Source organism: Strix aluco, chromosome 9, assembly GCF_031877795.1.
Source record: "Strix aluco isolate bStrAlu1 chromosome 9, bStrAlu1.hap1, whole genome shotgun sequence".
Classification (NCBI taxonomy): Eukaryota; Metazoa; Chordata; class Aves; order Strigiformes; family Strigidae; genus Strix; species Strix aluco.
This window is the reverse complement of record NC_133939.1, coordinates 30193386-30215355: the sequence shown is the minus strand read 5'-3', so window position 1 is coordinate 30215355 and position 21970 is coordinate 30193386. Positions and strand designations below refer to the sequence as shown.

The 21970-nt window shown below is 46.4% G+C and overlaps 2 protein-coding genes across 5 annotated transcripts in view; one reads left to right on the top strand and one right to left on the bottom strand.

Annotated features, from left to right (window-relative positions):
- KCNAB1 (potassium voltage-gated channel subfamily A regulatory beta subunit 1) overlaps positions 1 to 14745 on the top strand; it is an 80948-nt gene extending 66203 nt beyond the window's left edge. For all 4 annotated transcript variants that reach the window (XM_074834389.1, XM_074834388.1, XM_074834390.1 and 1 more), the window contains 7 exons: positions 3003 to 3089; positions 8001 to 8086; positions 8544 to 8664; positions 9300 to 9394; positions 10845 to 10965; positions 12502 to 12590; positions 13245 to 14745. In XM_074834389.1, coding sequence (XP_074690490.1) covers positions 3003 to 3089; positions 8001 to 8086; positions 8544 to 8664; positions 9300 to 9394; positions 10845 to 10965; positions 12502 to 12590; positions 13245 to 13334 — 689 coding nt within the window. In that variant the 3' untranslated portion in view covers positions 13335 to 14745. The remainder of the gene's footprint in view (positions 1 to 3002; positions 3090 to 8000; positions 8087 to 8543; positions 8665 to 9299; positions 9395 to 10844; positions 10966 to 12501; positions 12591 to 13244) is intronic.
- Positions 14746 to 17736: 2991 nt separating this feature from the next.
- Positions 17737 to 21400, bottom strand: SSR3 (signal sequence receptor subunit 3). Its single transcript, XM_074834392.1, has 5 exons — positions 21184 to 21400; positions 20450 to 20576; positions 19939 to 20037; positions 18965 to 19096; positions 17737 to 18265 (listed from the first exon to the last, which is right to left on the bottom strand). The coding sequence occupies exons 1-5, from the start codon at positions 21320 to 21322 to the stop codon at positions 18199 to 18201; spliced, it is 564 nt and encodes a 187-aa protein (XP_074690493.1). The 5' UTR covers positions 21323 to 21400; the 3' UTR covers positions 17737 to 18198.
- Between the last annotated feature and the right edge of the window lie 570 nt (positions 21401 to 21970).

Below are 21970 nucleotides of genomic sequence, written 5' to 3'. Positions count from 1 at the left end.
GGAAGGTTTGGGGGGTCTGGAGCTGCTCTGCTGTCACCCCAGCTCTTTCCCGGAGGCCGTGGCTGCATGGGCTCCCTCAGAGCAGGGAGGGATGAGGATGTGGGGCATGATGTCAGCTGGCAGAAATAGCCTCTGGAGGGGTGCCAGGTCCCATCCCCCTGGCTGGGGAGGGCTGTGGGTTGCTTGCAGTGTTATTTCTTCTCAGGTGCTCAATTTTGTCATATGTTCCCTTGCCCGGCTCCTTACATCCAGTCCTGCATCCTGCTGAGTGATGCCGTCCACTGCCTTGCCCATCCCCAGGGATTTATTCACCCAGGTCTCTGCTGGGTCCAACACGAGCTCCTCATTTTCCTTCCGATTGCTTTTTTTGTTCTCTTGGATACGTTATTGTTGGAGAGGGAGTGAGAGTACATACGTTTTCCTATACGGATAAGCATGTTTCACCCAATCTGGCTCTTTTCAGAGGGCTGTTGGGTGTCAGGTCAGGCACCTTGGTCATAATAATATGCATATATATATGCAACATGGGCATAATTATAAATTGCACAGGATTTTACATGCAGGACACAAATAGAGCAATGCCCATAAAAAGACACATTTCTGTCATATTAAGGAGCAGTATCAGCCAGGACCTTGTCCCAGTGAGAGGTGCCAGCCTGGGCTGGCTCCTGACAGGGGCTGGGGCAGACCCCAAGACCCCCTCCCCCGGGAGGACCATGGGGCTGACAGCCCCCCAGCCTGTGCAGATCCAGAAAAGCAGCCAGCAGCACGGGGGCCTGGGTCTTTTTTTTTACATAAATCCTGAGTAAAAATAGCATGCCTTTGGAGAAAAGCTGCGTAAAGCCATGGAAGGGAGGTAGTGAGGTGTCTGGCTCCTCAGGGGCTGGGAAGACTTTGGGCAGAGGGGGAGCATCAGGCTTGGTACCTGTGCTTCAGCTCTCTGCAGAGGGATTCGCACTGCCTGCCTCTTGTTGCTGTTTGACCCAGTTCTGCCTGCTGCCATGGAGGGATGTGCAAAATGTGCTCTTTGGGTTACTGGGGAATGATATGATCTCTGCCAAGGGCTTTGGGGGAGCCCAGGGCAGGGGCTGCGCTCCCTGTGAGCGATGCCAGCCTGGCTAATCCGGGGCTGAGCCCCTGGGGGAGTAGCCCCCTCCATAAAGCAACATGCCACCATGGCTACAGCCATGGAAAGCGGTTCTTGTTATTGCACTGCGTGTGCTGGTGTAATTAGCCTCCTTTTTTTGATCTACGAGATAAGCCCTAATTGTTTACAGTGGTGGCTGGTTAAACTGTTTGCTGCCAAGACAAATTAGAAAAGAAAAATTCAGGCTTGTCTACATTACTAGTGTGCCATGGTGTCGGTGGTTTGATGGCACAGGAGAGGACCAGTCTGTTACCATTCACAGCACAGGATAGGGGGGAGGTATGCTCTGGTCTTTGCTTATCAGAAAGTCACATCCGTCTGCAGAAAACCAGGTTTTTCCACCCCAAATGGCAGCTTTAACTCGTGTTTGGCTATTTGCACGTTTTACCACTGGAATCTGCAATGGCCCATTTGTCACAACTTTCAACCACTGGGATTTGTTTTGTGTACATTAAAAAGTAGATTATATGGAAAGTATTATTATTATATTTATATTATCCACCCCTCACCTGGGATGTCACCACCACCCACACCACACCGGGGCTAATACAGCCGCCACACTCCAGCACAGTTGGTTTTGCCTCATAGTAACCAGCTTCTATATCTGGGATTGTCCTGGAAAGTTTTCATTATTTAGAATTTGCAGAGTGCTGCTACGTTAGGATATGACTTCCATATTAAGGTGATGCTGGAGAAAGTTTTTTAGCAACATTTTATTGAACTTTCATTTGAATAACCCCCCCATGAGAAGGTGTCCTGACTGCTGGTGGCACTAGACCCAGAGGTGCCTGGGGAAGCTGCAGCCATGTCGCAGGTGGTTCAAACCCGCCCGTTTTCCATTTCTTGCTTCATGAAATGATAGAAAAATACTGGCAGCAGTTGAAATAACTTCACAGAACACATAGCGAATAATGTTAAGGTCAATGTTAGCTATTTTCTATAAATACATTTGGCAAAAATGGCCATGTTTTTTCATCTCAAAATTCAGCGAGCATTTTCAGACTGCTCTATTTTGGCTCATTCTTCATGAACATTCATAAAAACATTTTGTTCCTGGGAAGATTCATAGAAAATAAGTGTTAGAAATCCTCTTCTCTCTCTCATGCACACACGCACACATATATATATATCTATATGTTTGTAGGCTTTTGATGCCCTCTCCCATCAGATCCTCAGAGAGAAGCTCTTGAAGCCTGGGCAGTCCTGGACTTGTGGCTGCAAAACCATGCCTAGTCTTGCTCTACAAAACTCTCTGCCCTGTGCAGAGGTTGGCACAGGGAGGGCACAGACTGCTTACCCTGCTGGGAGGGAAAAGCCCTCTGTGGTGCTTTATCTGCTCATCAGAGCATATCAAACCGAGTGCCACCACCCTCACATTTCTGGGGCAGGGCTTCATTAGGTGGGACAGGACCAAGGAGATGTGCCCTGGGCTTGCACGGGAAGGCTCTGTGATATAATTTAGATTAAATTAACTCTGAACAGAAGTGGAGTGCTGAATTCGGTCTCTAGCAGCTGCCTCTTGACAGGCTGGTCATGGACGTGCTTGGTAGCTGGTGTCTGTTCCAATCCAAATCTCAGCGTAATTAAATAAAACAAATTCTCATGGACGGGGGGGACTCTGCACATGGCCAGACTGGTGTTTTCTTCTTAATATGGCTGCACAGATACAGGACAACATTATGCAGGATCCTTCTCATATGCTATATGGTTGGGTGGGTATATACATAAAATATATATATGCATATAAACACAACAAGCACTATTTTAGTCCTAATGCGGCGCTGATTTTGTACCTGTCAGCTCTCCCGCCTCGCTCTGACCATGCAGGTTCTTGTCTCTGCTTTGCTGTTTCCAGGGCTCAAGGCTTCTCTCCAGAGGCTGCAGCTGGAGTACGTGGACGTCGTCTTCGCCAACCGGCCAGACAATAATACCCCTATGGAAGGTTAGTGGAAGCTTGAATTAAAGGTTTTAACGTGACTGATCCTGGCTTACAGGCTTAGGCTGATGATGGTAGGAAATGAAAAACAATTTTTTATTAAATATTCAGGTGGGGCAGCTTAAATATGAAATACCCAATTCGTGAAGTCCTGGAGCCCTATATATTTACAGTTCACTGAAATGAATTTGTATCTCTTGGAAGGAAATTGAAGTTTCCTTTATGTCCCAGTGGTGGCTTTAACATTTTTTAGTTTTTTATTTCCTTTTCCTGATTCCTTCAGAGAAAGTGAATTTGCGTTTGCATTTAAGGCAGGTCTTCTTTGGGTCAAATGAAACCTGTATATCCCTACCCCTGGTGTAGTCAGCTCTAGAGAGGGGGGTGTCCCATCTTGTCCCCATCCTTGTCCACATCCGCTGGGCTGCCCAGAGAGCGTGTGCTGCTGCCAGCACTAAAACCAGGGGTGCGATCCAATGCATGGTCAGAAACAAGGACCGGTTGTTAAGCTTTTGGGTTCTCTGCCCCAAGTGCATGAGCAGCACAAGATGAGTCTCTGGTGGGCTCAGCTGAGGGGTCATGCGAGGATGCTGACCCCCCGGGGCATGGTGGGGTCCTCCCTGGGGCACAGCGCGGTCCCCCCAGGCACGCAGAGCAACGATGCTCTGCCAGGGCTGGGCTCGGCCTCGGTGCCACAGCCACCCGCCCCTCTGTCCTGGCAGGTCCTCGTTAAATTCCGAGTGTTAAATTCAGGGAATGAATTTCAGAACTTGCAAGATCTGTGACTGTTTCTGCACTCTAATTATGTTTATAATTGCTGATAAGCATATATATGTATTTGGTACGTGGCTGTGTAACTCAGTTATCCAGGAACCTCCATCAGTATGTTTTGGGGTTAGTGCCCTATTTAATGGGCGCCAGTTCCCATTCCTTCATTCTTTCTCTTTTCCCATCGGAGTTAACACAACCATTCACACTGTGGCAGAAGATTAGCTTCACAGCTAAATAAAAAATAGCAAGAAGAAAGACTTGCAGGCTGCAGAAACTGTCATAGATGAGTACATGTATATCAAACAAACCTGGAGCTCGACAGGCCCCTTCAAAGCTCCTGGCTTGACTTTCAGCACTCGTGACACCTATTTTCTTAACGAACGTAGGGCTGTATGACCTGGCCCAAACCTTGGATGGATGGTGGTGCTGCTGCCCTGGCCAACCAATGCCAACAGCTATGGGTTCAGGGAACTGGCCTGGGATTTTAGGACCAGTGCAGATTTTGCAGTAGCTGATGAGGTCAAGGAAGATGAGATGTTGTATCTCGGAGGGAGAAGTGACCTCCCTACTCAGTCAGTTGTCATCTAATGAGGCAGTGCTGAATATATTTCCCACAGCGGATCTCAGGCGTTTGCAGCTTTTAAGATGCTGCAGATACTGTTAGCAGCACTGGGGCTTGGCAGTAAGGTATCAACCGTGGTGCTTGGTGAGATTTTGAGCAGGGTGAAAAAAGGGACATTTTTTATTATGAATGGTGCGGTGTTGATTCTTTCTATGTACTTCATGCTTTTTTTATGGTTCACCTACTAAGCCACTTCTATCCCAGAGCATCTGTCGAACCATCTGTCAGTTCTGCACTATCTGGCATGCACAATAAGCACTGAGCTACCTCCACAAGACATACAATCCCTGCTCCATCTCCTTATGGGCCTGTGCTCTTCCCATGAGCAAATAGCCACTTCCAACGGAGAGCCATTTGTAGGTAACCTTAAAATGTTCCCTGCTCCAGCTACTCCTGCCAACGTGCGAGGGTCCTGCTTGAGCAAATGGTGTCGTTGTATGTGATAAGGTGCAACCAAATAGAGGATAAACTTGGGATGTTCGTTTTGTTTTCTTCACTCACTGTGTGCAGGCAGGTGAGGTTTCTCTGCTGTCACTCGGGGTCTCCTGTGACGTCTGTGTCTGGGCATCAGCAGGTGATGGATCAGCCATTAGAAATACTCATCTGGTCCAGCCCAGCCAGAGCAGAACCATGTCCCGCTCCCCCCGGCCTGGTCCGGGCTGCCTTGGGAGGCGTGGGTAACGGAGAGCTAATAAGAGAGGATGAGTACTTAATGCAGATTTCTTTATTGTAGGTTACTCTGGTCCCCAAAGTAGCAGGCAAAGCTTGCTTAATCTAAAATCAGAAATGTATTTACCTTTCTTAAAAGTCTCAGAGCAAATTAAAAAAGCTTTTCATCACGAAAGCAATGCAATATTGGCTTCAAGGAACATCTGGAGATGAGTATCCTGCATGAAGCTCTTTGCATCACCCTGTGGCCAGGTCCCTGGCCAGGACAGCTGTGTCCCTCCTTGCCCCAGGGCTGGTCTCAGCTCTGCTGTCACGGGGTGTCCCCGCACGGAGACCTCGGGAGACGGGTGGTGGGAAGGATCCGTGCTTCTCTCCTCAATTTGTGTGTTTCATACCTCGTTACTCAGGCTGCAGATCTGATCCCCCAGCTGTGCTAGCAGATGCTTTTTTTCATCCCGAGTGGCTTTTCCAGCAGAGGAGCAGGGCGGCCCTGGTGGGTGCCCCCTGTTGTCGCAGTGTTGGGGGACCAGGCACCTGCTCTATGGCCAGCCCCCAGCCCTGGGAAGCAGGGAGGGAAGGTGACATGGTTCCCGTCAGGGAACTTTAAGCTACTTCAAAATTATTATTAGGCTCCTAGAGGCTGTTTTCTGGGTTTTGAAGCATTAAAAAAAAATCTCCCCTTCTTAAGTGATGCCATTTGTGCCATCCAGCTGGCAGACTGAGTGATGCAGGCATGTGCTCTTCACAAACCATCCCATCACCATACCCATGGGAGCAGTCGCTGGTAAACAAGAAGAGATATATGTATATATATATTCGGAGTTGACTTCAGTTTTTCTTGAAAGGAGTAGAGGTGGAAGAAATGAAAACAACCATGGACTGAAATGTGTAAGAGGCGTATGATGAAACGCTTATCAAAATTCCTAAACGGTAGTGTGGCAAAAATAGAAAACTAAACCCAGTGAGAAGCTGGCGCTGCCGAGGAGGGAGGGATTGCTGTGCAGCTGCCCGTCGCACACAGCACGCCTGCGGGTAGCAGGGTAGCTGCTTGATAACAGGGCATTTTGTTTTGCTCGAGGAAAAAAAAATGCTTAGAAATAAAGAAAAGTGTGGCTTTGGCCAAAGCAAAGAAGGAAAAAAAAGAATACAGTTGAACTCTACTCTTCATCGGGGTAAAAACTCCTCAAGCCAACGTTTCCCTCAAGAGGAAATCTCCCTTTTCAGTGGGAGGGCAGAAGCCTGGTACAAGAGGCACCGTGTCTCTTGTACAGCCCTCCAAGGTTATAAATGGAGCCTTCATCATCTTTAGCTGCTTGTCACTGCCTGCAGAAGAAATCTCACAATAACGTTAAGATTGGCAGTGTAATCTCCCCTCTGCCAAGCTCCTTTCTTTTTTTTCTTTCCATAAATAGGATGAGAATCCTCATGATATAAAAGGCACCTCATCTTGATCTTGAGACAGCGATGCCCGGAGTCATTGTCCGAGTAACAGCGGGCACTCCAAGGGTGGACGCAGCCCCGCGTCTGACCAGAGTCCTTTCACCATAGTTTGATGGGGCAGAAATTCATGGGGTCAGTGTAGAATAGCGGTTCCTGGCCGCTTTCTCAAGGGAAGAGCGCACCGAGATGTGGCAGTGCCCGGTGATTGCAAGGTGCCTTGTGCGACACTGGGAGTGGTGACTAACTACTGTTTTCTTTTGCCTCTCTGAGCAAGTTTAGCCCGTTTTTGTCCATTTAAATGATTAGTGTTAATTAACTGTTAGTGGCCAGTGTAGTGCCAGTGCCCTGGCAGTCGCTGCTCGGCTCCAAAGGACAGGGAGTCACAGAAATCAGTAAGAAATATGAGTTTATTGCTGCAGCCAGGGCAGTTATTTATGCTCTCATGGTTGCTCTGTCCCTGGGGCTGCAGACCCTGCCAGTCCCCAGACCCTCCTGCCCTGGGGACCCTGCTCAGTCCTGGGGACCCGGCTCCATCCCTGGCTCCTCTGCAGCAACGATGCAATGGGCACTGCTTGGGTGCCCCGAGATGCCACCACATACCCAGCAGGCTGCTCCCAGAGAGAAATCAGGCTTAAAAATGAGTTACAAACAGTAAACAGGGCCTATTTTCTTTACAGTATTAGCGAGGCATCCTGCCAGGCTCTGTAACCTCCTGGGAAACCATCAGGGATAGACAATTTTTTCTCCTTTTCTTGCAAACTAAAGTTTACGCTGGCTTTTTTTCCCTCCCACAAGAAGGCAGGGCTGCTCAGCAGAGGTTTGATGGATGGAAATTAAAGATTGTGTCCTGACACGTGTAGCTGCGCAGGCTTTCTTCTTCCCAAAGAATAATGAGGGCCATGGGACAGCTGCACTAAAGAGCTGTGCAGGGTTTTGCAGAGGTGTTGCCTGCTCCTTGCGCAGGCGGTGAGGCCCTTGGCGGAGTGGGTTCAATCATCCAGTTTTGTAACTTTATCCCTAGCATCCTCATATTCCTAGTAAAAAGAAACAGGGCCAGATATATGCTTTTAGTAAACAAATTTTAAAAAACCCTTAATTTATCTTTTAGTTTATTTTTCGACTGTGCTGCCCTCTTGTGTCAAAATTCAAATGAAATATTATCATAAGGCGGTGGTAGGCAATAGCCAGTTTGTAAAAGCAGTTTTTAAACAACTGCAGGATAAATGTCTTTACGTTTGCACTGATAATGCTTTTTCATGTGTGCTTGAGCAAGAGAACACAGCAGAGGTAGTGTTTAATGCAACGCTGCTCAGACTTGTCGGCACACTCGGCATTCCTAAGTGGCTTTGGGAGGATTTGGTGCTGAAAAATTGGCCTCTGTGCACTTCTCATACTTCTTTTTTTTTCCTCTCCTTTAGAAATTGTCCGAGCAATGACACATGTAATAAATCAAGGCATGGCGATGTACTGGGGAACATCGCGCTGGAGCGCTATGGAGATCATGGTAAAGTCAATTTTTAGGAAAGTGTTGACACTTGGTAATTCTCCATCCCGGCTGCAGATGAAAGCCGTGCTGCGAGCTGAGCCACCAGTGTCTCTCTGGGCTGGGGATCTGTGTATTTTACTCCATCCAGCCTCTTTTCCCCTAAAATAATTTTAAAACCTGTTCCAGAATGAGCCCGATGTTAATTAGGAGAAGATGGGCTGATCTGGTGGTTTGGGTGTCTTGGCTCGTTTAACTGGGTTTTGTTTCAATTTGGTTTTATTTGGCTGACTTCTGGCAAAGCGCTGAAGCCGCTTGGGGCTGGGGGAGGCAGAAGGTGGGCACGTGGCCTTGCAAAGGGACAGTGAAACTTGAGGTTGTCAGCTCCTGTGCACTCAAGGAGTGTTGGCTGGTGGGTTATGTCCTGCAAGATGCTTTTACTTAATGAATTATTTTATCTACTGATTTCTCTTCTCAGGAGGCCTACTCCGTAGCCAGGCAGTTTAACATGATACCGCCTGTGTGTGAGCAAGCTGAATACCATCTTTTCCAAAGAGAGAAAGTGGAGGTTCAGCTGCCAGAATTATATCACAAAATCGGTGAGTCTGAGACTGCTGTGCCTTTTGGCTATTTCATTTGCAGGAAGAAATACAGAGCAGGCTGACCTGGGGCTCTCGACGGAAACAGCATGCTCCTTCCCTGGATCAGAAGGGGACAGATAAGTCTCTAACGACCTAAAAGAAAAAACATTTTACCGTGACTCTGATAGAAATAAATGTTAATTGCCACGGCTGCTTCTTACTCTCTGAGACTCATGTGGCCCGTGCAGGTGCCACCTCTCCCCCACATCAGAAGATGCTGATGTCTCCTTGCGCATCTCCTGCCACCATGTCCGGAGCGACCAGGCTGAGAGGGGCCAGGTGGGAGCTGGTGCCCCTGCCAAGCTGGGCCAATGCAGGGAAGATGCGGTGGTGTAAGGCAGGGCGGGTGCTGGAGGTACCTGGCAGGAGTTCAGGCACTTTGCTGCAGTGGGAGCAAGAAGGTTTTAGTTGAGTAAGTTGGTCTTAGGGGCATCAGCAGCATTTTCTTGGAAAACACTGACTGAATGTCACTGCTAGCAGCAATAGAAACAAGCAGCAACTGTTTCCTTTTTGTTTTAAACTAAAAATCCTATTTTTGATACAACTCTGATTTCTCCCAGTCCCCTAAATCTCTTTCTCTGTTTTCTCTGCAGGGGTCGGAGCAATGACGTGGTCTCCTCTAGCCTGTGGGATCATCTCAGGGAAATATGGCAACGGGGTCCCTGAAAGCTCAAGGGCTGCACTAAAGGTATTATTTTGTTGCCTGTTTTGAGAGAAGTGCTTTTGTGAGGGCAGGAAAATAACAAAAGGAAAACAGATCCCTCATGAGAAGGCTGGCCTGTGTGCTGCTGTATTGATAGATCAGCTCGGTTTCTCTGGCAACCAGACTCCAAAGTGCGGGAGAATCTGGGTTATAAAGACACTCGGGTTGCCCACCACAGAGAGGTGATGGCTGCGAGCTGGCTCTGGGGTCTGCAGAAGGGGGCTGCCACCACCCTTACGTTGACCAGACACCGTCAACGAGAAGGCACAAGCCCAGGGTTTCTTGATGCTCCCAGCTGACGTTTATCAACACAGCTACTGTGACTTCAAACCCTCTTAACCACATGAAGTGGGTAAAACAGACTCAAAGATTATTTTTCTGCCCACCCCTCCCTGGGACCAGCTTAGCAGGCAGTGAGTGAGTAGAGGTGAGCCGTGGTGGGACCTCAGCCCCTCAACATCCCTCTGGGGAGCCTACGGACAGGGCAGGTCCCCAGCACCCCATGAAACTCTTTAACGTGTTTTAGCATTATGGTGTCACCACAACACTCGGTTTCTTCCATGATTATCCTGATTTTATTCTTAGCGGGGGTTATGGGGTCTCCTCTCATATTGTGCCTGTGGCAGGCATGTTATTTAATGGTTTGAAAAATGGCAGAGCACTAAAATGTCACAGATTTGGGAAAAACTCCAACCAAAATGGTATTTGAGCCTCTGTATCAGCTGATGGGCAAAAGCCAATGCCGCCTGACGAGTGCCAGCAGACTGACGTACGTTCCTGTGTTGGTTTTTGCTCAGCTTGGTGCTTTTTAAAGGAAAGACGCAGTCTACACTGACTTGCTTACAAAGGGCAGCACTTTCAAATATGGTGTTTCATTGCATTTCTGATTTTTTTGCCAAAATAAAACATATTAGTGGTATTTGGTAAAAGCTAGCTAAGCAGGTAGCATTGCAGAGAGGGATCCAAATTAAATTGATGTGAAGCAAAATCAAGTTTCAAATCTGGAGCTGGGCAAACTGAAATCTCAGCTTCATTTAATTAATTTTCTAACCTTGCATGGTAATAGTAAATCTTGAACAAGATTAGATGTTCTCTATTTTTTTTTTTGGGGGGGGGGGGGGGGGGCGCTGTGTCAAAATCTTCTCAAGTTGACTAATATTTCACTTTTTTTCCACTCTGTGATGGGATCCAGTGGTCCAAAAATGAAATTGAGGAGGTTCCAGGTTCTGAACTGAGTTCATCAGTTGTATAAAGCCAGAGGGATACAGGCACAGGCTCCCACAGGAGATGTCCTGGTCGGGTAGCAAAGTGTTTTGTTAGCCTCCGTTACCTCCTGGGTTGGATATGGCTATTTAAGAGCTGTTTATAATTGCCTTAAACTTTCCATTTAGAAAGATTAAACCTAACAGTCGATTGAAATGTAATTTATCTTCAGTGCTACCAGTGGCTGAAAGAGAAAATCATAAGCGAGGAGGGAAGAAAGCAGCAGGTGAAGCTGAAAGACCTGTCGCCCATCGCCGAGCGCCTGGGCTGCACGCTGCCGCAGCTGGCCGTCGGTAGGTGATGGGACGGGGACCAATGCCACTGTGCCTCCCTCCTCGCTGCTGTTGCAAACACAGGACCCAGCTGGCCACCTCCTAGCGCCGTGGGCAGTGCCCTGAGGTGCTGAGAGAAAGTTTGTGCCTTAGGGGTTGTTGAGAGATGGGTGCAGGTGAAATCTTGCACCAACCCCTAAAGCTACAGGTACTGCTGTGACTTGCTGAAGTGTCGGTGATGGTTAGGTGAACGGTAACAGAAAAGATATGTCAACTTTCAGATAGGGCAAAGGATGGCTTTGTCTTTGCGGTATCTATTTATTATTTAAAACATTTAAATGATTATTCACTACCAGGAGTTATGAAACAAAATGCCAGAAACAGAGAAAGGCTGAAGATGGGCAACACAATACCTTGTTAGGAGGCAGCTGATGCATTTCCAGGGACATAGTAAAAGAACAAAAACACCCACACTGTAAGATAATAAATCCTGTGAGGAGCGATTGGAGGACCTGGGACTGTTTAGTTTGGGGAGGAGAAGGCTGAGGGGAGACCTCATCCGTCTCTACAGCTCCCTGAAAGGACATTGTAGAGAGGTTGGTGCTGGTCTCTTCTCACAGGTAATTAGTGACAGAACAAGAGGGACCGGCTTTAAACTGCAACAGGGGAGGTTTAGACTGGACACTAGGAAAAAGATTTTCACAGAAAGAGTGGTCAGAGTGGAATAGGCTGCCCAGGGAGGTAGTGGAGTCACCATCCCTGGATGTGTTTAAGGGTCATTTGGATGAGCTGTTGGGGGATGTGGTGTAGGGGAGAACTTTGTAGAGTAGGGCTGAGGGTTGGACTCGATGATCCCAAGGGTCTTTTCCAACCTGAATGATTTTGTGATATTAAAATGCCATGTACTGCTTTTGAGGTTAACCCCAGCCTGTTAGCCTCCCACAAAAATAACCATTTTTTTGGGCACCAAAATTAAAAATTACTTAAAATAAGATTGTTTCCAGCATCATCCTCAAGCTTTGATTGACAAAAGGGCTAGTGCATCTTGGGCTGTCCTTGGGGGTTCAACCCTGACTGGCCTGTTTCTCTGAACAGTCTCTCCCCAGGTGGAAGCCATCAGTTGTTCAGTGAGCTGGGCTGACAGACACAAGAGAATCCACTTTTTAAAAAGAAAGGGGGGGTTGGTTGTTTGTTTGAAATAATTATCCTTGTGCTGCTGAGACCCAAGGCTGAAAAATACCACACGTATCTGTTAGTAAAAGGATCCCTGGTTTAAACAGACAAGAGGGGAATCCTTGTGATTCATGATAGGGAAAAACCAAACCCCACAATTAAGACAACTGCTGGGCCAGGGACCAGGGTCAGGTGGGATGGTGGAAGGATCTGCTGTGTGGTTTGTTATCTGATCCACACGTTGTCTTCCTGGTAGTGCCAGAGGAGTAAAGTGAGGGTTCAGACAAATAATTTTTCGAATAGATCTCTGACAAACATTAGGATCTGGAGTAATGCCATGTCGTGAAATCCATGTTCCTGACGATCTTGTGACTTTATTCCCAGCATGGTGCCTGAGAAACGAGGGGGTGAGCTCTGTCCTTCTAGGATCTTCCAACCCCGAGCAGCTGATAGAGAACCTCGGAGCCATCCAGGCAAGTGCAGGTGGTGGTGGCACCTCAACAGAGGTGGGGGTCAGCTACTGCTCAGCTCCCTGCAGGGGTAACACCAGCATACCTTGAGACTAGCACCCTCCTTCTCTTAACACAGTTTTAATACTTTGTATTTTGTTTCAGGCATCTTCCAGTTCTAGTTAGGCACATTAATTAGGCAAAGCTATGGTGCATCACTGTGACTTACCACTGTGTGAGGTAGTTACAGCCATATCCAGCAACAAGAGGGTAGTATCAGCAGGTTTAATGGATCTGAAAAAACAAGTGACCTGATTCCAGGACATGCTGTGATAAATTCTGTGCTAAGTCTTCTGCAGGGCACATGGCACTTGCACCCACCTTAATTATTCTCTGTTGCTTTTCACAAGAAAAGCCTCCTCTGATGTTCTTGCCACCAGCTCTCTTTCCACCACAGCTGAGCAATATTGTGTGTATAAAGTTTAGAAGCACCTCTGTGATTCTCTCACAGGATAAAGACACTACAGCAGTTTTTCCTTTAAGGGAGAAAGGTATTAGATGAATGTTTAAATGTCACACAGAAACCCAGAGGAAACATCATTTGATGAAGTCTAGATTTAAATTTGTAAAAACCTTTAACAGAAGCTTGATTAAACATTGGTTTTCTTCTACCCCTAGGTCCTTCCAAAGATGACATCTCATATTGTAAATGAAATAGATAACATTCTGGGAAACAAGCCCTACAGCAAGAAGGACTACAGATCATAATGCAATGCATGAATTCCCTGGACTGCATGGTTTAAAAAGTGCTCTGTACAGAAGTACAGCCCCAAATTAATATCCGGTCATGAGAATCATTCAGCAGCTTGCTGCTCGGTGTCTACTGTCACTGGATCCTTCGAGATGTGTGCTGTTGCTACTAATCTGCAGTGAAATTTAAAAGCACAGTTGATCTCTCTTCTAACCAAGAATAATCTTGTATTTTCTTACCTTCGACTGAATTCATTAATTTTTACTTTACTCTTAGCACCTCATGCTTGTGCTGTGAAAAACAATTGTAAAGCAAAAAATAATTTATAACCTTCAGGTACTTGGTAATTAAAGAAGGATGTACAGATCTATTTTTTCAATGCAGAAAAGCCAGATACAACTTAAGGTTTTAATAAAACCACATTTGGGAAATCTCAACTATAAAGTTTCTTCAGGTTAACAGATAGAAGGGGCAAGCTCAAATTTTCTGTTTTCTTTTTTATGCTGAATTATATGCTTTAGACTTCATTTGTAGTTGAATAAAGGATGTAAGACAGAGAATTAGTTAGAAATTAGATAGCTCAACTCCTAACTATACAACTATTTCAGCTGTGGAGTGCTCCTGGGAAGTATTTCTCAGTACAAGCCAGAAGAGCACAGTTTGAAAACGCGAACACGCATGTCAGGTTAACAAAAACAATGGCTGTTTGCAAAATTCTAATTCTATTTAAACCTTAAACCAAGAAATCCATGATAAAATATTGGGGTTTGCATCTATAGAAACCTGCCTCTACTTCTGCCTGCTTGTAGACAGAGCTATTGCAAATTTCAATATTCATGAGCTTTTAAGGATATAGATACTTATAAATATATATAATATATAGCTGCTGAAAAATATCAGAAAAAAATCAGGTACGTACTTTGGTGGAAGGCTACATTTGCTTTAACTTGTTCTGGAATCGGGCATAAGTAAATGCATAGTACTTTTCAGACATGTTTTAAACAGGTAGTTTTCTGTGAGTATTTCATCCCTCTACAGGAGTTGATTGTAAGCATTTGTCTCTTAATTTGCCCATCTTAAGAACCACATCAAGTTTTACCAGTTTGCTTTGTAAAACGCACCTCTGATTTCGGTATTTCTCACTCGTATCGAATGGTGTATTTTGGGCACATACTTCCTGGGGGGTACAGCTACGTACAGTGTTTGTAGGACCCTCGTACCCTAGTCCCCTGAACTCCAGGGTATCTGCAGAGCGTGTGCAGCGTCCACGTGGGCCACGTGAACGGATACTAACACTTGAGTTGTCTTCTCCTGTATTTAATCCAATGAGCTATGGTATGTGTAAATGAACTTAGCTGCTGTATATCCAGAAATGCAGTCTGACTTTGACTTCTGCTTGGACACAATAAAAGCATTTTGTGCATCTAATTTTATACTTTGAGACCTGTTACTAACAGCAAGACTGATTTTGAAACAGCAGTGGTTTATGTTGAGAATGGATATGTATTGTTCCACAGGGAAACACTAATCTGCAGGTGTAACCAGGGACAATGACCACGGGCTGGAGGAGCGGGTACAGCTGGGGAGTGAAGGGCTGGGCTGCACGTCTGAGAGAAGGTACTTTTAGAAGTTAAAACATGTCCTGTCCCTCAGTCCTACACAACGTTTTGGCCCGAAATAAACACACTGTGAATGTTCTCTTGGCAGTTCACTGAAATCACAGAGTTGTGGAATGGTTTGGGCTGGAAAGGACCTTAAAGTCCATCCAGTCCCACCCCTCCACCACAGGCAGGGGGACACCTTCTACTAGCCCAGGTTGCCCAAAGCCCCGTCCAACCTGGCCTTGAACCCTTCCACGGAGGGGGCAGCCACAGCTTCTCTGGGCAACCTGTGCCAGGGCCTCACCACCCTCACAGGGGAGAATTTCTTCCTTAGATCTCATCTAAATCTCCCCTCTGTCAGTTTAAACCCATTACCCCTTGTCCTGTCCCTCCCCCCTTTCAGTCCTGGGAGGCTGCTCTAAGGTCTCCCCAGAGCCTTCTCTTCTCCAGCTGAACCCCCCCAACTCTCTCAGCCTGTCCTCACAGCGGGGGTGCTCCAGCCCCCCGAGCATCTTCGTGGCCTCCTCTGGCCCCGCTCGAGCAGGTCCGTGTCCTTCTGCTGTTGGTGCCCCCAGAGCCGGACCCAGCACTGCAGGGGGGGGTCTCCTGAGAGTGGAGTAGAGGGGGAGAATCCCCCCCCTCGACCTGCTGGCCACTGCAGCTCAGTTGCCAGCCTCTCCAAAATGACCCTGGGCTGGCCAGTCCCAGGTAGCTGATGTGGAGACGGCCCACTATTATATCCTTTCACTGCCCTGGGCCACATCCCTTAATGTTGCACTATTAGCTGTGAAAATTAACTATTTAAGTATTTTAAAATCTGCTTCACAGGCAGCATAAAGGCTTTGACCATTATACAGTTAACAGCTTTATTATTTTAATAGTGTAATTATTTTCCCAGTAGCTGACTAGTTCCTTTTCTTACCTCTGGAGGTACAATTTAATGTTTTCTTTCCCCCCTCTCAGATACATGGGAATCCAACAACATATAAAAATATATTAATTCCCAACATTTTTAAATTGAAAATGAGATGGCATTGTCCCTTACTTGGTGCAAAAGCTTAAAAGTCAGTTTGCCTAATGTTTGGGTGGAAATGGGACGCCAAGCAGTAACCTAGCTTTCAGCATTATACTGAAACAAGCAGGTGTAGCTTGTAGTGGGGATTGCAAGGGGAAAGACCAACCAACCCTAAAAGCAAACAAACAAACAAAAAAAATCAAAAAAACCCCAACAACCACCTCCCCCCCAGTGCTTTTCTGTGCAGGAGTCCACAAAAAAGACTAGGCTTCCTGTAGAAACACAACCAACCCACCCACCTGCTTTTTTTTCAGGCTGTCAGCGCTGCAAAGTTCTATCTCCAGAAAAATTCTGACACACACTATGCTCCAGGCCTCAGCAACTGTCAATACCAAAAAAACTAAGGTAAGATGAAAAGCTGTTAATAAAAGACTCAGCAAACTGACAGTAATAGCGAAGCGCTGCTTCAAATGCCTTTTCTCTAGACTGCAGCTTTCCTGGAAAATACACCTGGCACCTTGTAAACCGCCGGATAGGGCAGTCTCACCCCGGCCAACGCTGACAAGTGAAACAAGAGTTAGTACTGTCTGATCCCGTGGCTGAACTGCACTACGGTGGCATTTTGGTAGGAGCTGAGCAAATCCCCAGCGACCAGCAAAACAGCAGCGTGAGTCCTGTCACCGAGCGGTCAGCTTGGCCTCGGGTTTGATTCTGACCACTTATAGAAGTTTGTTAGAAATTTGGTTTACATGGGCTAAATACTTAAGACTAATATATGTACAAATGATATAATTTATTATAAGTGATAGGCCAAGGAAAGTAAAGTTATAGAAGCAATATGGAAAGGCTCCTTTCGGTAGTGAATAAGCAGGCAGAAGCGATAAAGAAAAATCCCCATATTCTGAGGGAAAATAAGTTAATTTGAAGAGTGTGAAATGACTGCCCAGAAAAGTAATTTCAATGGCAGCTCTAAAGTGCACCCAAACCACTGGAATTTTCATGATATAAGCACAGGAATAGTACTATCTTTACTGGCAAGCAAAGTGAATTACGCAGTGGAGAGTTGAGGCTGAAGACCCTCACCCAACCCCAGTCCCAAAGGACACTGAAGAGAAAAATATTTAACAGTCAGCAGGCACTGTGTAATCAGGTGTCCTGGCTGCATTTCTCAGAAATAGAGATGTTACAAACTCCACATACTCTAAGGCAAGCCAGACACACTGTCTCCTGCACTTCAAAATCATTTTACTGTATCGTAAATACAAATCTTACTGAAGTAGAGATTAGCAAAGTAATTGTTACATTAAATCTAATTATAAGCTTGCCCTTCCTTCCCTGTTTAGGTTCCAAGTCTGCAATGACAAAATCTGTAACTTCTACAATACAATTCCATTAACTGCAGGAGAGCTTAGCATTTAACATAACAGCTGCTTCACTGATAGCATGAAAAAAGCAAAAGGATTGTCTGAACCCATCAGGAAAAGCCAGCTAAAGCAGTTTTGTTAAGCTGTGCCAGGAAAACTGGCAGGTTTTTAATATTTTTGTATTTACAACTTTAGAGATGAATGAAAAAAAAAAAAAGACATTCAGACCACTTCAGAAGTATTTTTCTAGGAGACACTGGTTAGGTTTTGTCCTGACTTCAAGTTACTTAAAAACGAGGAGTATTTGGAATGAAAACAATACATACGCTGACTTGTAGAAGGTTCCTCTCTTCTGGAAGCAGAAAGAGTTACCTACACACATTGCTTGCCCATGAAAATCCTCATTTTTTTAAAAAATTAAGAATAGAAATACAAGGAATTAAATGTCAGAAAAAGCCTCCTTTTTATTAAAACTTTTCAAGTTACAGTGATAAACGGTGGATTGTCACTTTTTATGATCAGTGAGTTTGGCTCAGTCACCAAACTGAGGGGAATTCTGTTACAGGTGTTCAGCAGAGCTGTTTGTGCTGCTGTGTAGCAGCCCCTCAGAGTGTACTCGTCTAACAGACCCTAGCACCGTCACACCTAAGAAGTGCTTCAGAAAGGTTACGTTTGCTAACTGCTCACACACCATTTCCTTTCATTGCTAAGTAAAAAAAAAGGATTCAGTTATCGAATAATACCATGTAAAGATACCAAAAGTAAATATAATTCAACCATTTTGGATTCAAACCCTCCCCCCCATACCCTCAAGCAGTCACACTATTTAAAAAAAAAGTATTTCTGTTCCACCCTTAAACTTTTGTACGGCAGTTGAACACGCTCACAGAAATCAAACTGTCTACTTGGATCCTGTAGATAGCAGAGCAATCAGTCCAGATGAAGCACTGATAGAAAGAATATAGTTTCTGTAGGGAAAAGGTTAAGGACATACGCTGGTAAAGATACCACTTCTTTTGTACAGAACATTTAGTACAAGTTTGATGAAAAACAGGGGATTGAAACCGTCAGTAGGAGTTTTCAAATTGCAACATTATAACCCAAAATACAGTTTACAATGGAGGCGTTAGCAGGACGCTGCAATGTACTCCACTTCAAAATTAAAGACACAAGTAAAGTTTAACCTGTTCTCTTAAAAGTAGTTATAAATACTGTTAAATACCACAGATCTTTAATTAATATTTGCGGCCCTGATTGGCAGTACTTACTTAAAATAACAAAAAATTTTACTTGTGAAGTTACTGAAGCTAAACAACCCTTTAACGTTAAAGCACTGGCAACTAACACTGAGGCCCTGCCTTGGTAAGAACACGAGCTGCCTCCTCATTCCACACTCACAACTGAAATGGCAAAGCCGTAAGAATTTCTGTATATTGTCCAAGTGATGTCCTTAAAACACCTCGTCTCAGACATTAAACATTTACGTGATTGGGAGATAGGGGTTTTTTGTAATCTCTGCTTTTGTTACTGTGTTTCTAAGCTGAGGTACTACACTGAACTGCAGGCATCAACAGAGCAACCTCACAACCCACAGGACAAATACAGCTACTAATAACAACAAACTGGAGCAGGACTCCAGTTCTTTCAAGTGTGGTAATAAAGGATACACAGTGGGGTTGAAGTTCTTCAGCACAAAAAATGAAGCAATGATAACCAAGACCAGAAACAGAGTATTGTTATAGAAGATGGAAAAGGTCGTTGCTTCATAATCTGCAACTTCATTTTTCTTCCACAGAATTCTAGGAACAAGCAGAAACATTTCAGGCATATTTAAATCAATGTATATCCAGGCACACCCACCGTTATGAAGAGATTGACACCCAGGGGTGTAGTAAACCACATACTGTGGCTTGTTACAGCCAGCTTCTAAAAGACAGAGCACAGCAAGAACTACCAGTTAACTCATTAAAGGCAAAACCCTGCATATACTGTGTGCTCGTACGCTGAAGTGACTTACGCTTGATTCCTGCACCTCAAACCCAGCCCTTTACAAACAACACTTTTCCGTGAGTTTGTATCTGCTCGATGCTACTGGCGTGCCTGGCAACCGAAGGGAAGACGTGGCTTTTTGCTCCAAAGAGCTGACAGTTGATGTCCTCGTGTCTTGTACATAATGGGCATCTACTCTACCAGTAAGTGTTTCCTGACAGATTCATCATATCCGTCGTACTGTTCATCTGCCTGCTGACACGTGTCCCCTATAACTGTGAGGGGTAACAAGTACAACCAGGGATTAGCAGCGCAGTCCAGCACTGGAGAAAAGGAGCTTTTTCTTACTTTTGAAGACAGCTGTGATGCTTACTCTTCAGAGTTGTTAGGAGGCTGTACAATAAGTTGCTTTGCACCTCGAGGACTGAGAGGTTGCCTTATAGGACCTTATTGGTAAAGGTTTTAATGTTTAAGACGTTTCATTGATAACTCGTCTCGAAAAGGCTTTACATATGAACAAAGAGCTGACAGCACAGCTTCTACTTACCAGAATAAGAAAAAAAATAATGGCCAAGCAACAGTCCCCAATATCCTACCTAGAGCCTTAACGATACCAGGCAGTATTACAACAGGGGAGAACAAAGAGGATTACCTTTCATCCTTCTCCTTACGAGACATCTTCCTATTGTCTGCCTCAGACAGCTTGCGAGTAACTTCTTTGGAAACAGCATCTTCTCTTTTCTGTGCTACTCTGTAAGAAACACCATTTAAGTTGAAAAATGAAAATAAAAAACCCTGGGGTTACAGGAAGTTCTATTTACAGTGCAGAATAATACTTTGCTGAGACACTGAACAGCTTTACCAAGTTGAAGGGACAACAAGTAATCATCAAATTACTAAAAGTATTAGTCAAATATGATCTGTGACAATACCCACTGAGAATGAAGGTAGTTTTCCTATTTCGCTGTACACTTAGCTGACAAGGCTAATCTATTCCATAATTACAAAAGAGGACAGAACCCAATTAGCAGACGCTTCTGCCTGAAATAATAGTTTTTAGAGTAACATTTCAGCCATTCTTATTCATTAAAAAAAACTTGTAAATACTGGTTTTGTTAAATTATTTAACAATAAATCCTACTTCAAATAGCCACCAAACTTACTTATGTTTGAGAACAAACTTGACGTTCTTGTACGCAAAAGCTACTAAATAGGTACTGATGAGGGTCATTACGCTATACAGGACTGCAGACTGAACAAGATCCATATGCCATATCCTCCAATAAAGCCCTTAAAACAAAGAAAAAAAGACATGTAAAGTGGTTTCTCTCTCTGAAAAAAATGCCCCCATGTGTCCTGTGCAGCTTACTAGCTCAGTAATTCGGCCTTAGCTCTGACAGACCAAAGCCAGTTCCTGCAAAATCACCTGGGTGGGACTTCAAACTGCATTAAAAAATACTGTGAACACAGAAATGTGCTTTGCTTTTGGCTGAGTGGAGCCTTATGAGACCTCATCAACCTCTCGGCCCAAGCGCAGCCAGCCTTAGGCAGTGCTGATGCTGACACGTCAGTGTTAGACCAGCAGCTCCCCCATCTTTACAGCCCACAGAACAACCGCCCTGGCCGCTACTCCCAGCAAGACCGGCTTGGAAACTGGATCTAACACAGCACGGGGATCGCCCAAATAATCCCACCGGGGGTCGGTTTAAAGCCGGCCAGGCCCAGGGCAAGGCGAGCCCGGGGATCCGCACCCGGCAGCAGACCAGGAGCCTGAGGAGGGCTGCGGGAAGCCCCTGTTCCCCCTCAGGGCCCACCGCTCCCCCTCAGGGCCCGTCGACCCCCCGTCAGAGCCTGTCAACCCTCTGTCAGGGCCCCCCGGGGCCTCCCCGCCGCTCACAGATGGGGATAGCGGAGACGATGAAGGCGTTGCCGAAGAAGAGCGCGGAGGACTTGGCGGAGAGGTTGCGGCTGAAATCCTGCAGGAGCAGATCCTCCTCCGACTGCTGCCGCCCGCCGGGGCCGCCCTTAGGAGCCATGGCGGGACGGGCCCGGGGACACTCAGCACACAGCGATCGCTTCCGGGCCAGGCCGCCAGCGGGGCGGGGGCGGGGCTGCCCCACAGCACTTCCGGGGCGGGGCCATCCCAGAGCGCTTCCGGGTAGCGGCGGCGGGGTCGTTTCACGGCACTTCCGGGTGGCGGCGGCGGGAAGGTGCCCGTCCCCCCCCCGTCCCTCCTTTCTTGGCCCTGAGGCCGTTGTGGCCGTTACTCCCCTACCCGCCGCAGGTCCCGGCCCCTCGCCCGCCCTCCCCGATGCGGGGCCTGCCCGCTCCCCGCGGCGGAGCTGCCCCGGGAGGCCGGTGCCGCGGCCCAGCGCAGGGGAGGCCGCCGGGCTGCGGGAGCGCGGGTCCCGGTGGCTGAGGCAAGTGAGTACGGGCGGGGGCCGCGCTCCCTCCGGGGCTGCCGGCGGCGGTTTGACTCGGGGAAGGAGTGCAGCACCCGGCCACCCGGCGTGTTTCCCCGCATGGTTTTCCTCTTTGGAAAAACAAAATCCAGCTCCCACAGAATTGGTGCAGTTGTTGGCGTGCTGTTCTTTTTTAACGCATTCAAGCCGAGTTATACTTTTTTAAAAGCATTTCTGTGTTGGTTTAACTTCTAGAAGTGTTCCCTAATCTCTTACCCCCTC